Raw genomic sequence first — 15,168 nt, 5'->3', positions numbered from 1 at the left:
CTTATTTCTCCATCCTTACAGATTTTGAAACAGTTCCAGAGGCCGCTATAAGCAGTGCCTACCGTCCTGACAGCATTTAAACATGGCCTGACTTTCGGAGCCAGCAAAATTCATTTTCCACTCTTAAAAATGTCTTCACAGAGCATGAAGCAACTATGCTTCATCAACGCAAGGCCAATCTGATCCAGCTGGCATTTGAGAAGGACTTGACTGGAAAATTTAGGAATGAAGTGGAAGGGCAGTGTTTTAAGAAGGTTTCACACAGTCCACAAATGCCGCCTGCCACTCTACCGGGTCTGGTAGAGTTAAATGTATTATGTATAACTCTCTGGGGGCATATAGTTGGTGTTAAAACTGAGTGTCAGAATGGAGTGTTTGTGAATTACCTCTGTAAGTGTCAGTGCAACACATTTAACTCTCTTCATTTCTACAACAAGCTCTGAACCAGGACATAACACCTGAGGTGTTCATTTATAAACTCCGCCCATTTATTATACCTGCACCTGGACAGTCATCCCGACAACTACCGACTGATTTTCACTGATGAGAAAAGATTGTTTGGTGAGTAAATGTGCTTCACTTTGTGTATAATGTTATGTTTGACGTAAATATTGACTGTTAATGTCGCATGCGGTATGCCCCGTACAGCTTTGTGTCCGAACAACAAGCTAACACTAACATTCGAATTTACACGTATGCTAAAGTCAGTAAATACTAATTCATGTACAATTACACGATTATTACGTATGCTGTTTCCAAGTAGACAAAGACTATAACTGCGTTGGTGTTAACATGCTTGTCGGTTAGCATTAAGTTTGATGCTAGACAAACCATATTAGGTTAGCGGGCCCATCACAATCAGTGCCGTTATATGCTAATGAAGAGCAAGAGTTCCAAATGTCCTACAGGGAAATGTAGATGCATTATTTGAGAGCTTACAGTCTTTCCCAATAAAATACTGGTAAAGTTGATAGAGACCAACGAGACAGCGAGTGGTAGTAAAGTTAGCTGCCCCCCGGCAGGCTGCTGTATCCCGGTACTACTGTGGCACCACTCGCTGCCTGTTTGGTGGTTCACATGAAGTCCAAAAAATCTATTAGTCATTTGAGTATATTTCTCTTTTAATTCAACTTGTTTGTGTTTGTTTGTGTTTGTATGCGTTTCTTTAACCAGGAACTCTACTATGACCCTGTGGCCAGTCTTGCGTGGAAACTGGAGACAGTTCAACACCTGCTGTAGGAGCTACAGGACTAATTCTCTCTCATTTTCCCTGATGTTTGGGAACATATCTGGAAAGTGATGTGAAGTGGCATTTAATGTGTTGTTCCATGCATTTTAAAATAAATGTTTTAAGCTTGGGCGGCACAGTGGTAGGGTGGTTAGCACTGATGCCTCACAGCGAGAAGGTCACCGGTTCGAATCCATGGGCCGGCTGGGCCCCTCTGTTTGAAGTTTGCATACTCTCCCTGTGTCTGCGTGGGCTCTCTGCGGGTACCTCCTCCCACCATCCAAAGACATGCTCATTAGGTTAATTGGTGATTCTAAATTGGCCGTAGGTGTGAGTGTGAATGGTTGTCTGTCTCTGTGTTAGCCCTGCGATGGACTGGCGACCTGTCCAGGGTGTACCCGCCTCTCGCCCAGTGACAGCTGGGATAGGCTCCAGCAGACCCCCACGATCCTTAAGTTTTGTAATATGTAACTGAAAACAATGTTTACACCATACAGTGTAAATATGGAGTAAACACTTGTAGTAGTCAACAACTGACACTATGAGAAAGTTGATATCTAACACTATACACATATATAGTGTTAAGAGAAACCAATGCTGGTTTTAACTCTGATTAACTCTAATAAGAGTCAATTTTAACACTTTGGGAGTGTTACTTGTATCACGATTAGATTCTATATGTATTCTTTAGCCAGAAGAATGCTTATCTCATTCATCCTGCTGCTCTCTTCTTCTCCTGTCCTTTCTCATTTTCTGCCTCTATCTGGCTGGCCCCAAGCAGATGGGTCCCCCCATATGAGCTGGGTTCTGCTCAAGGTTTCACAAGTTATTTTAAATAAAAAAAATAAAACAACAAGAAATAATAAAAACATGCCAGAATGTTAACATATGTGGACCTAATTGTACAATACTGTTTCAGGCTAAAAGTTTAGATGTTTAGAATATTACTCATCATACAATACCATGGTGTGGGTGTAGGTGATAAATCTTAAATCCATTCTGCAACACGCCAACAAGGCTTAACATGCAGTCAGAGTCCTTTATTTCTTTTTCTGCAAGCTGAAGAACAATTTTATTGAAAAATTAGATAGTTTATTTGATTTGATTCTCTGTGTACAGCTGTTGGCTCCTGTTCAAGAATAAATGTTTTTAAATCAAAATGTGTCATGGATCAAAACGTTAGTACACAAACCAGATGTAGTCTAATGTTTATAGGTGTTTGAGCACAAGTAGGCCAAATGCATCAATTCAGGTGGTGATTGAAAGAACCAGTTATCAATATAATCTGATCTAATTTTAGCTTAAAACCCGATTTATGCTTGTTTATTTATAAATAAATGCCTCTGGAATGGATAGGGGCCCACTGACTTTAAGAGTGTACAAGGCCCAGAATTTGGTGCTACACCCCTGCCCACAACAGATGGTCTGAGGATGGTGAGGTCACCTAAATCCACAGAACAGTGGCAAGCTCTCTAAAATGAAACTCCCAGTCACCTTGAAAAAATGTGTGCAGATTTACTGAAGTGAACTAGTGATGTTTTAAAGGCAAAGGGTTCTGACAGCAAACATTAAGATAGATAGACAGATGCTTTATTAATCCCAAACTGGGAAATTTCACCACTGCAGCAGCAATGTAAAGGCACTCAACACTGCTGCTGCAATAGTGAATTTTTTTCTCTTTTGTATGAAGTTGTGATGTTGTGAAGGCTTTAAAATATATATATATATAATTAAAACCCCTGCACAAGACTGAATGTACTGTGTATTATTTTTTGTACTTTTGTGTTTATAGATGAAATAAAATAATTACTTTACTGTATGGCTCTAACTAAAACTGCAAATTGCTGGCATTAGGACTTCCACTACTGTATAGGGTTTGAGTTATTTGAGTTAACCACTAGACTAGAGCATATGCAGTTCATTCTGAAATCATCTCAGAGAGAAAATGTTGAGGAGATCCCAGAAACTGGAACTACAGCACAAAAAAAGCACACTGTTCAGTTACTGAGGAAGTTGGGTAGGGTTTAAATTCAAAAGCTAACTATGCTAAGTTGACACACATTCAAACCATGTGTCAAAAGGTGGGGTGAGGAGTCTCTGTTCTGTGTATTTTTTTTGTACTTTTGTGTTTATAGATGAAATAAAATAATTACTTTACTGTATGGCTCTAACTAAAACTGCAAATTGCTGGCATTAGGACTTCCACTAGTGTCTAGGGTTTGAGTTATTTGAGTTAACTCAGTTTTGCCCTGTGTTTTTGTGTAAACTCCATGCCATGTGTTAGGGTTAAATGGGGCTTAATGTTCACAATGCCTTAGACATAAAAACTTGATATGTAATCTTGCAGACTAGGACAACACCTTTCGTAAAAATGTTACCTGAAAAATGTCTTCTTAAAATGAGCAAATAAATCTTAGTTCTCAAACATTGTTGTGACTTATTTTGACATTTATGCCAAGTATTGGGTATCACTGGATCAACAATAAACAATAAAACAACAGAATAATAAAAAAAAATAGGTAGCTTTGTTTTCCCTTTTCTATGATCTGCTTTGCATTACCTGGCAGTACATGAATGTGTTGGTGTCCATCCATGTGGTGGGGAAGGTGGCCTGTCAGTTCCACAAACAGTGTGACCTGGGCCTTCAATTCCAGCTCCACCTGACGAAAAAAAAAAAAAAAAAAAAAACACCTGGAAATTACTGAGAAGGCAAAAAATGACTTACTACAATGGCAAATGCAACTTTACTAAAATATGCAATTGTGACATTTCTGAATAACTATAAACATCTCTCTACACTGGTATTAACATTTTATGACAAATTGCAAGAAATTTCCTTGGGTACAACATACATTAGCAGAAACTTCGGGCATGGGCATGGTTTAAACCCCAAAAATCCCTTGTTCAGGTGCCAGTACTTCTTGAAGGTTGAGGACAGCCTGCATCTTTCAGATGACACAGTATTCCACAATGAGTAGGTCTACCTTAAGATTTTGTTACAGTTGGCATCGTTTCATCTTGTGCTACACAAACCGGATATAGTAAAAAGTTGTTTTTTTCTTTATGATAATTCAGTTACGTTATTGCCATCATTAACTGTGTGTGCATTGACACTGTGTATTAAGAGCAAAGCAAGTGAATAATCAACAAGCTGTACCTTACACCTTGCTGCTGGATTTGGATTCTGCTCCACCCAGGCAACAAGCATAACTACCTGTTCCAGCATCTGTCACAGTACCTGTTCTACCGTACAGGGTTCCTGAATCGTTGAAATGATAAGAGCCAACTGGATTGAATGGGCAAGCAAAAACATGGAAACCACTAGACTAGAGCATACGCAGTCCATTCTGAAATCATCTCAGAGAGAAAATGTTGAGGTGATCCCAGAAACTGGAACTACAGCACAAAAAAAAGCACACTGTTCAGTTACTGAGGAAGTTGGGTAGGGTTTAAATTCAAAAGCTAACTATGCTAAGTTGACACACATTCAAACCATGTGTCAAAAGGTGGGGTGAGGAGTCTCTGTTCCTATAAAAAAAAGAAAAAAAAATTGCAACAGGAGCTGGACCTAGTAAAAGGAAACTCCATCACCTAGTCATTGTGAAGATAAAATGTTGCGTTACTGTGCAAATCTGTCCTCTCTGCTTTCTGATACTCACAGACAGGTGAAGGATACTCTGCCAAAGACCACAAAAATTAAATCGCATAATCTGAATCCAGATGACACTGCTGACCACAAAGACAGCCGTGAAAGGTTTCTGCAGACGTGCTCCTGAACCTGTTGACATGACAACCAAACTTGCCAAGCTTCAACAAATTGACATCTGAGATGAAGACTGGTGTCACCACCAGGCTAGAGACAGTTCTCATTCTCTCCATACCATTCAACACCTCGGTGAGGGGGGAGGAGTACTGATAGGGCTCTGCCTGCACTCCAAGCTCCAACATACACCAAGACTGGTGAAGGACAGGTGATGGCGAGGAGCAGACTTCTGTGGCTCAAGCGTGGAAAGTTCAAGACATTCCTTTAACCCACTCATCTTATATATTTGCACAAATTAGTTACACAGAAGTCAAACAGAGAGTGGAAAGAGCACTTCCAAACAACTTTGAAATCTTTATTCAGGGTTTATCATTGTATAACAGACCTGACAGGGGAACTTCATTTACTAAACATTAATAGTAATCTTTTGAGGGTTATGCTAGATTCTGGAGAGTATATTCAATAATGAACCAGAAATAGTTCATCAACTCGTGGGGATGACAAATCCAACTAGAAGAAAATAATCTGACTGGAACTCTGAGTCTACACCAAAAACGCATGGACAAACCCTTTAGGGATTCAATTTTTCAATTCGATTCAATTTTATTTATATAGCGTCAATAACAATACAAATTGTCTCAAGATGCTTTACAAAAACCCGGCCTGAAACCCCCAGAGCAAGCCTGAAGGCAACGGTGGCAAGGAAAAACTCCCTTTTAACAGGAAGAAACCTTGAGCAGAACCCAGCTCATATGGAGGGACCCATCTGCCTAAGGCCAGCCGGGTACAGACAGAAGAAAGAGAGAAGAGAACAGCAAGATAAACATACATCTGTCATAGATACACATATCTGACTAAAGCGTACATGTGGAATCTTATGATACAAACGGATGATGTTACATGACAGTTCGAAAATGTAAGAGGAATCATAAGCAGGTTGGAGAATTGTTCATTCAGGTAGGAGTGGATAACTTCAGGATTCCATGAAGACTGGGCAGGCTGATGAGACCACGACAACAGATGTAGTATGGAGCTCTACAGGAAACGCACAACTCAAGGCCAGAGATACTCACAAGAAGAGGGCGGAAGAGGGGGGAAGGGAGGGGACACACACACAGCAGTAAACATTCTACATAGTAATAGCACAGAATTGCATGACTAGTAGTAGATAGGAAATTAGAGGGCAAGAGCTCTGTGCCAGAGAAAAGAAAGTGGAGGATGCGCGAGAGGAGAGAGAAGAAAGAAGGAGGACATGTGTTTGGTGCATCGTCCCCCAGCAGCCTAGGCCTATAGCAGCATAACTAAGGGATTGTTTAGTCCAGCCCTAACTATAAGCTTGATCAAAAAGCAAAGTCTTAAGCCTGACCTTAAAAATAGAGAGAGTGTCTGCCTCCCGAACCCAAACTGGGAGCTGGTTCCACAGGAGAGGAGCCTGATAGCTGAACGCTCTGCCTCCCATTCTACTTTTTGAAATTCTAGGAACCACAAGTAGGCCTGCACTTTCAGACCGAAGTGATCTGTTGGGATGATATGGTACAATAAGGTATTTAAGATACGATGGAGCTAGGCCTTTAAGGGCCTTGTATGTAAGGAAGAGGATTTTAAATTCTATTCTAGACTTTAAAGGGAGCCAGTGAAGAGAAGCTAAAACTGGAGTAATATGATCTCTCTTGCTAATTCCTGTCAATGCTCTTGCTGCGGCATTTTGAATCAATTGGAGGCTTTTTAAAGAGCTATTTGGACAGCCAGACAGTAATGAATTACAGTAATCCAGTCTGGACGACACAAATGCATGAACTAGTTTTTCAGCATCACTCTGAGACAGGATGTTCCTAATTTTGACGATATTACGCAGGTGAAAGAACGCAGTCCTGGTCACTTGCTTTATGTGACATTTAATACTAGAAGTCCCAGCATTTTTTGCTGTACCTATAAAACCCAGAGGGCAGCCGATCGGCTGGAAGGCTTTTAGCTAATATCCTAATCACCTGTGAACCCTCCTTTTGCTATGTAAACGAGGCAATCACTGGGGCACCACAGGAGGGGACATGCTGAGCCACTTCAAGGAAACCTGTGGGGAGGGGAGGGGGAGTGGGCCCAGAGAGCTTATGGTTTTCTAATAATCTTGCCTAATGGCAACATGTATAACGTGAAGAGTATTGGTCCTAGCACAGAACCCTGAGGAACTCCGTAACTTACTTTTGTATAAGTAGAGGAATCATTATTGACATGAACAAACTGGAATCTGTCAGATAGATAGGATTCAAACCAGTCTGATGCAGTTCCTTTAATCTTGACCTCACTTTCAAGTCTCTGTAGTAAAATATTATGATCAATAGTGTCAAATGCAGCACTAAGATCTAGCAGAACAAGTATAGAGACAAGTCCACTGTCTGAAGCCATGAGGAGATCATTGGTAACTTTAACCAAAGCTGTTTCTGTACTATGATGAACTCTAAAACCTGACTGAAACTCTTCAAACAGACCATTCTTGTTTAAGTGGTCACACAACTGATTAGCAACAACTTTTTCTAGAATTTTGGAAATAAAAGGAAGGTTGGAGATTGGTCTATAGTTGGCTAAAACATCTGGATCTAGAGTGGCTTTCTTGAGTAAGGGCTTAATTACAGCAATCTTAAAAGACTGAGGCACATATCCCGTTAATAAAGATAAATTTATCTGGTTCAATATGGAGGTGTTAATTAATGGAAAAACTTCTTTGAGCAATTTAGTTGGGATTGGATCTAGAAGACAGGTTGATGGTTTAGATGCTGTAATTGTTGAAGAGAGCTCAAGAAGATCTACTGGGGAGAAGGATTCCAGATATTGATAAGGTCTTACAAAAGTTTCTAATGTCACTGTACTTACATCTTTAACAGCTGTTGGAAGGATGCCTTGAATATTTTCTCTAATGCCAACAATTTTATTTGTAAAAAAGCTCATGAAGTCATTACTACTGAGGGCTAAAGGAATAGATGGCTCAACAGAGCTGTGGCTCTTTGTCAGCCTGGCTACAGTGCTGAAAAGAAATCTGGGGTTGTTCTTGTTTTCTTCTATTAATGATGAATAATATGCTGTTCTAATACTACTGAGAGCTTTTTTATAAGTTGTTAAACTATCTTTCCAGGCTATGCGAGCTTCTTCAGAATTAGTGGAATGCCAAATTCTTTCTAGCTTTCGGACTGCCTGTTTTAAACAGCACAACTGTGAATTATACCATGGAGCTAGCCTCCTCCTATTTATGACCTTCTTTTTCAGAGGAGCAACTAAGTTTAAAGTTGAACTAAGCGATGCTGCAGTGCCATCGACAAAATAATCTATTAGTGCAGGGGTTAAATTGTGGTTGCTGTCGTCCACATCATTGGCACATGGCACTGGGGTAAATAAAGAAGGAATTAGTTCTTTATATCTAGTTACAGCATCATCAGATAAACATCTACTGTAATGAAATGTCTTTTCAGTTCCTGTGTAATCCATTATTGTAAATTCAAAAGTTATGAGGAAATGATCAGACAAAAGAGGGTTATGAGTAAATACTGTTAAACCTTCACTTTCTATGCCATATGTTAGGACAAGATCTAAGGTGTGATTAAAACTGTGAGTTGATCCATTTACATTCTGAGAAAAGCCAATTGAATCTAATAATAATGTAAATGAGGAGCTAAGGCTGTCACTGACAACATCAACATGGATGTTAAAGTCACCTACTATAATGACTTTATCTGTTCTAAGAACTAAACCACATAAAAACTCAGAGAATTCAGCTAAAAACTCAGCAGGTGGGCGATACACCACAACAAAAAGAATTGTTTTTTGTATTTTCTGGTCTGGATGGGGAAGACTAAGAGTAAGACTTTCAAATGAATTAAAGCTCTCCTTAGGTCTAGGATTAATAGATAAATCAGAGTGGAAGATTGCTGCCACTCCTCCTCCTCTACCTGTGCTTCTAGGAATATGATAATTACTATGACTGGGTGGCGTAGACTCATTTAAACTAACATATTCATCATCCTGTAGCCATGTTTCAGTCAAACTAAATAGATCAATCTGATGATCAGTTATCAGATCATTCACTAAAAGAGATTTGGATGAGAGAGATCTGACATTTAAAAGACCACATTTAATTTTCCTATTCTTCTGTTCTACCAATGAACTTGTTCTGATTTGAATAAGGTTCCTATGAGAAACTCCTCTTTTATTATTTTTTGGTTTAAATAATCTGGGAGCAGACAGAACATCTATAGAGTTTAGAGAGTTTAGGGTGTGAGACAGTCCTTGAGAAGCGGCAGAGAAGTGTGTAAGACTACAACTCCGCCTCCTGGTCTGAACTCTGGGTTGTCATGGTTTCGGGGGGTTAATAAAATCGGCCATATTCCTAGAGATGAGAGCAGCACCCGCTAAAGTGGGGTGGATGCCATCTCGCCTAATCAGACCAGGCTTTCCCCAGAAAGTGTGCCAATTGTCAATGAAGGCCACGTTATTTACTGGACACCACCTAGATAACCAGCGGTGGAATGACGATGTGCGACTAAACATGTCATCATTGGTCAGGTTGGGCAGGGGACCAGAGAAAACTACGGAGTCCGACATAGTTTTAGCAAACTTACACACCGATTCCGATTGACGTAACCGGGTGTCATTACTGCCGACGTGAATAACAATTTTACTGTATTTAACCTTAGCTTTAGCCAGCAGTTTGAGGTAAGATTTAGTGTCGCCCGCTCTGGCCCCTGGAATGCATTTAACTATGGTCGCTGGTTTCTCTATCTTCATGTTCCGCAAAATAGAGTCGCCAATCACCAGAGTTGGTTTCTCAGCGGGTGTGTCGCTGAGTGGAGAAAACCGGTTGGAGACGTGAAGGGTTTGGTGGTGATCCACGGGCCTAGTGGGACTATGCTTCCTTCGAACCGTCACCCAGCCGCCCTGGTTTCCCGGCTGCTCGGGAGTTGTCGGGGGACAGCTAACTGGAGCTATGCTAACAGGAGCTACTCTTGGTCGGTCCGCACCGGCTACAGGGCCCTAGCTAGCTGCTGGTTGTTTTTCAATGGTGCGGAACCGTGCTTCCAATTCGGAAAGCCTCGCCTCCAGTGCTACGAATAAACTACATTTGTTACACATACCATTACCACTAAAGGAGGCAGAGGAGTAACTAAACATGTGGCACGAGATGCAGGAGAGAGAAGGGGAAGCAGAGGGAGAAGCCATGGTTAAATCGCTAACGTTAGCAGACAAAGTTGGTTAGAAGAGAGAGTGTGTGTGGTTCAAAAAGTAGCTATAGAGGACAGGTGGTTGAAGATACGTAAGAATTCCTCGCAATAAACAGAACGTTTTTTGGAGTTTGAGCGAAGCTAACACTCTGTACACAGCAATACCACACGGTGCAGAAGCAGGAAATGACGCAATACGCTTACTCACGTGACGCTAGGAGGAGAGAGGAAGGGATGAGTTGGTACTTTTTACTTGCTAAATTGTTTGCTTCATTCACTATGTTGTCTAACCTATATATGCATATTATTACACTATGTATATAAGAATAAGAATAAGAAAAACCTTTATTAGTCCCGCAATGGGGAAATTGCAGTTTACAACAGCTTACAGAAAAGGCAGAATAAAAAATAACAAGAGCAAAAAGAGTAGCTTATAAAAGATAAATAATGAAATAGAGTAGGATAAAAATATTGCACGGATTGAATTATAAAATATTGCATAGACTGGTGTCAAACTGCTGTTTTGGAGTTTTTACACCTTGTGGTGTAATACTATTGCACATATGTGAGAAGTTTTTTACACTTGTGGTGGAGTAATATTGCACATATTAAGAATGTTCGTTGTGGAGCCTGACAGCAGCAGGAAGGAAAGACCTTCTATATCTTTCCTTCACACATCAAGGGTGAAGCAGTCTGTCACTAAAGGTGCTCCTCAGTCCTGTCAGGTCACCATGCAGGGGGTGGGACTCATTGTTCAGCATGGATGACACTTTTGCCAGGACTCTCCTGTCACCCATCTCCCTCACTGAGTCCAAAGGGCAGCCCAGGACAGAGCTGGACTTCCTGATGATCTTATCCAGCTTCTTCCTCTCTCTCTCTGTGATGCCACTGTTCCAGCAGACCACTCCGTACAGGATGGCTGATGCCACTACAGAGTCATAGAAGGTCTTCAGGAGTGACCCTTTCACTCCAAAAGACCTCAGTCTCCTCAGAAGGTAGAGCGTGCTCTGTCCCTTCCTGTAGTGCGTCAGTGTGGTGAGTCCAGTCCAGTTTGGTGTTGAGGTGAACACCCAGGTGCTTATAAGAGTCCACTTGCTCAGTGTCCATTCCCCTGCTGTGGTGAGCAGTTCAGACACACAGTTCCTGTTTCTCACAAACTGTGGTCGGTCTGTGAGGTAGTCCAGGATCCATGTAGACAGCTGGTGGTCCACACCCATCCTCTCCAGTTTGTCCCTCAGAATCACCGGCTGGATGGTGTTGAACGCACTGGAGAAATCAAAAAAGGTGATTCTCACAGTGCTGCCGGGCTTTTCCAGATGAGAGAGAGCTCGGTGTAGCAGGAAGATAAGATAATTTTTATTTTATATTATTAACAATGCTCAGTATGATACAGATTGATGCATCAACTGTAGAATTATAGAACAACATGTCTGAATGATCTGTTGCATGTAGAGGATGACTGAATGAGTTATTAACAATGCTCAGTATGATACAGATTGATGTATCAACTGAAGAATTATAGAACAACATGTCTGAATGATCTGTTGCATGTAGATAAAAGCAGAGACTCAAACTTCTAAAGGGTGAAGGTGGTGGTTAAAGAGCTGATGAAAGTTCTTTTTTTTTAGGTCTGAGTCATGACCAATGCAATAATTAACTCATGGTACAATACTTACATGTTCCAAAAAAATTAGTTTTCTGATCTATTCCATACTATAAGGGTTCATCCAGGATGATGAAATTGATTTTGCAGCATAAATGTAGCTATAGTAGTATAACGTCTCATTGCTCATTTGCCACTCTCAATGCTTGATGCTTTGTCTGTGCTGTGAGCCCATCTGCAGATGTTCAATTGAGCGCAAAGAAAAACCATTGTGTTCTGATTTCTTATTTTCCAACAGAAATTTCCACTATAGACTGGCAACTTGTCCAGGGTGTACCCCCGCCTCTCGCCCAATGACAGCTGGGATAGGCTTCAGCAGACCCCCATGACCCTTAAAGCAGCACTAAAGAAGTTTTCCTATTCGGTCCCCCTACTGGTTGGAAGTGTAATTGTCCATTACTTCCGTCGTAAATAAGTAAGCCGACTGCATCCTACTGTCGCAGGCACGTTATTTGTTTATGCAGAACCGGCTTTGGAAACAATCAACGATATCGAAGGATGTCCAGTGACAAGGTAGAGTATGTTGCATGATTTTACGAAAGTATGATGTATTGCAACATTAGAATGAAGTAAAACAAAATAATGACATTGCTTGCTATTTTTATTTCTGTGTTTAACTGTAAATTTGAAACGGCAGATTAGCAATAGCCAGATAGGTTTACATAAGGATGAAAAATAAAGAAACGTATTGCCTAACAGTTTAGCATGTAATAGCCATTTGCATTGTCTGTGAAAATCTTGTGAATGTTGTTGAAAAAAGTTTCAGAGACCGTTGTGAACTAAGAATCAACAACTTTGGGAACGATCAAACATTTGGGGTTATTTTGGCAGTTATTGTCTTAGCTTGCAGTGATAGTTACAGCGATATTTAGCTTAGCGATAGTTACGTACAATAGCGAACACCTTAGCTAACATGAGCCATAGCGATAGTTACATATTAGCACAATAGCTAACACCTTAGCTAAGATGAGCCGAAAAAATAATTGACAATGTATTGTACACCGATGCACACTTTGAAAAAAATATTACCGGTATTACTTACAAGTCCAGCAGCAGCAAAGCCAAGTCGCCAACGAGTATGAGCCGCCGATATTCACTCTCGTTTTAGCTCTTTCTTTATCATGCTCTCGTTTTCTTTTCTTCGCCTCATCGGACAGTAGGCTACACTCCTCCTTTTCTTTGCAGGCTCTGTCATGACGACAATTTAAAAACTATCTAGCTGGTATCTTCCACACACCTGCTGAGTGTTCTCTCACTGATCTGATTCACTCTCTCACTGATTTGAGCCTCAACCTACCGGATTTTGTAGCCGCGTTGCCGTAAAGCAGGTCAAATTTGTAGTCTTTTTAGAACTACAAAAACGCTACCCGACGAAGCAAAGTTACATAGTGCGGTTACAGCCAATAGAGGGCTGCAAAGCGAATACAGAATTGGCTTTCACCCGGTTATGAGGTGATAAATCACTGAAACTATTTTTGAAACATTATTTTAAGGTACTAAAAACTCTTTAGTGTTGCTTTAACAGGAATAAGCAGGTACAGAAGAAGAATAAATGAATGAATGAATTTCCACTATAGTATTTCATAAGCACTGTCTGACACTGAACCCCCCCCCCCCCCCCCGGACTGTAAGCCACTGGAATGCTGAGTGGAGGACGTGTGAGGGGTCTTTGGTGATTTTAACTGCCAAGTTGAGTGTCTGTTGGTCATGAATATGAGTAAGAGTTCTTACAGGCAGGCCAATGATCTTAGAGCAGACCGAAACAGTGCTCTGCAATTGGTTTCTGTTGTGGAGGCTGAACAGTGGAACAGGGTCTGGAACACCTCAACTAGTTGCTGAGAGCAGTGCCTCAGGACCCGGCCACTGATGTTGTCTGAGCCAGATGAGCTCTCTCTCTGGTTCCCCTGAGGGCTCTCACCACGTCCTGTGTGTTGAAGATGAACGCAGAGCCGCCAGGGTTGAGTGTAGATGTTTCACTCTCAAGCTGGATGGTGTTGTCTGTTTTGAATCTGGTGTAGAAGGAGTTGAGGTCGTCAGGGAGGGATGTGGAGCTGCAGCCTTCCACCTGGATGGTTCTGGGGATGGTAGCAGCAGTGTTAGAGGAGGCCATGGTTTTGAGGCCCTGCCAAGCTAGGTTCCCTCCGATAAATTTCTGCTCCACTTTGTTCTTGTACTTCAGCTTGGCAGCCTTAATGGCCCGCTTGACCTCCTTTTTGACCTCCTTCTTTTCCAGTTCAGAGCCCGTGAAGAAAACCCTCTTCTTTTTGTTCAGGATCTGCTTGAGCTCTTTGGTGATCCAGGGTTTGTTGTTGGGGTAGATGGTGACTGTTTTTGATGGGATGATGTTGTCGACACAGAAGGAGATGTATGATGAAACAGTGTCTAATTGTTCGTTGATGTCGTTGTTGGAAGGGGAGAGAAGACTGTCCCAGTCTGTAGTTTCAAAGCATCCTTGTAGAGTTTGAATGCTTTCCACTGTCCACTGTTTGATGTTCTTGACAATCTTCTTCGACCTCCTGATGACTGGTGTATATGCTGGAGCAAGCAGGATTGTGTGGTGATCAACAGACCCGAGAGGGGGGAGGGGGAGAGCGCTGTTTGCGTCTGGCACAGAGCCATAACATTTGTCCAAAGTCTTCCCCTGATGCGTGGTGCATGTTATGTATTGCTGAAAACCTTTGAGAGACTTGTCTGGAGATCAGTGGTTGAAGTCTCCCAGGATGAACTTAGGGGAGTCCAGTGATATCTGTTCTATTTTATTGAGCGTGCTGGTGATATGCTCAGTCGCTGTAGCTGGATTGGCTCTGGGGTGGATGTAAATCAGAATGAAAAAAAGTTGTGGGAATTCTCTGGGCAGGTAGAACGGTCTCAGGGAAACAGCCAGGAGCTCGATGTCTGCGGTGCACAGTCTCTCTCTCTCCACAAACATGGAGCACCAGCTGTTGTTTACATACAGACACACACCGCCGCCATGTTGTTTCCCGGTGCGTTTGCTGTCCCGATCCAGCCGGAGTGGTGGGGCAAAGCCATCGATGTGCAGCGTGTCATCAGTGTCGTTTCAGATAGTGCAAGAATAGAAGCAGTTCTGTATTCATGCAGGTGGTTGACGCTGGCCTGCAGCTCGTCGATCTTGTTGCGGAGGGAGTGCACATTGGCTAAAATGATGGACGGGAGCGCTCGTTGTTTACATGTCTCCCGTTTGAGCCTGGCTTTAACACCACCCTTCTTTCTTCCCCTTTTGGTTACCTTTCTGTTGTTGGTGGAGTCACGTAGGTTGGATGAGTTTGTGAGTATTTCCTCTGGAAAG

At 41.7% G+C, this 15,168-nt stretch overlaps 1 protein-coding gene across 3 annotated transcripts in view; it reads right to left on the bottom strand.

Annotated features, from left to right (window-relative positions):
* Nucleotides 1-15,168, bottom strand: part of ydjc (YdjC chitooligosaccharide deacetylase homolog) — a 103,635-nt gene that overhangs the window by 43,926 nt on the left and 44,541 nt on the right. For all 3 annotated transcript variants that reach the window (XM_084552151.1, XM_084552150.1, XM_084552152.1), the window contains one exon: nt 3,789-3,888. In XM_084552151.1, coding sequence (XP_084408277.1) covers nt 3,789-3,888 — 100 coding nt within the window. The remainder of the gene's footprint in view (nt 1-3,788; nt 3,889-15,168) is intronic.

This window comes from Chelon labrosus, assembly GCF_963514085.1.
Source record: "Chelon labrosus genome assembly, chromosome: 9".
Lineage (NCBI taxonomy): Eukaryota > Metazoa > Chordata > Actinopteri > Mugiliformes > Mugilidae > Chelon > Chelon labrosus.
The sequence above is the reverse complement of the archived record's forward strand: the minus strand, read 5'-3'. Positions and strand labels throughout refer to the sequence as shown.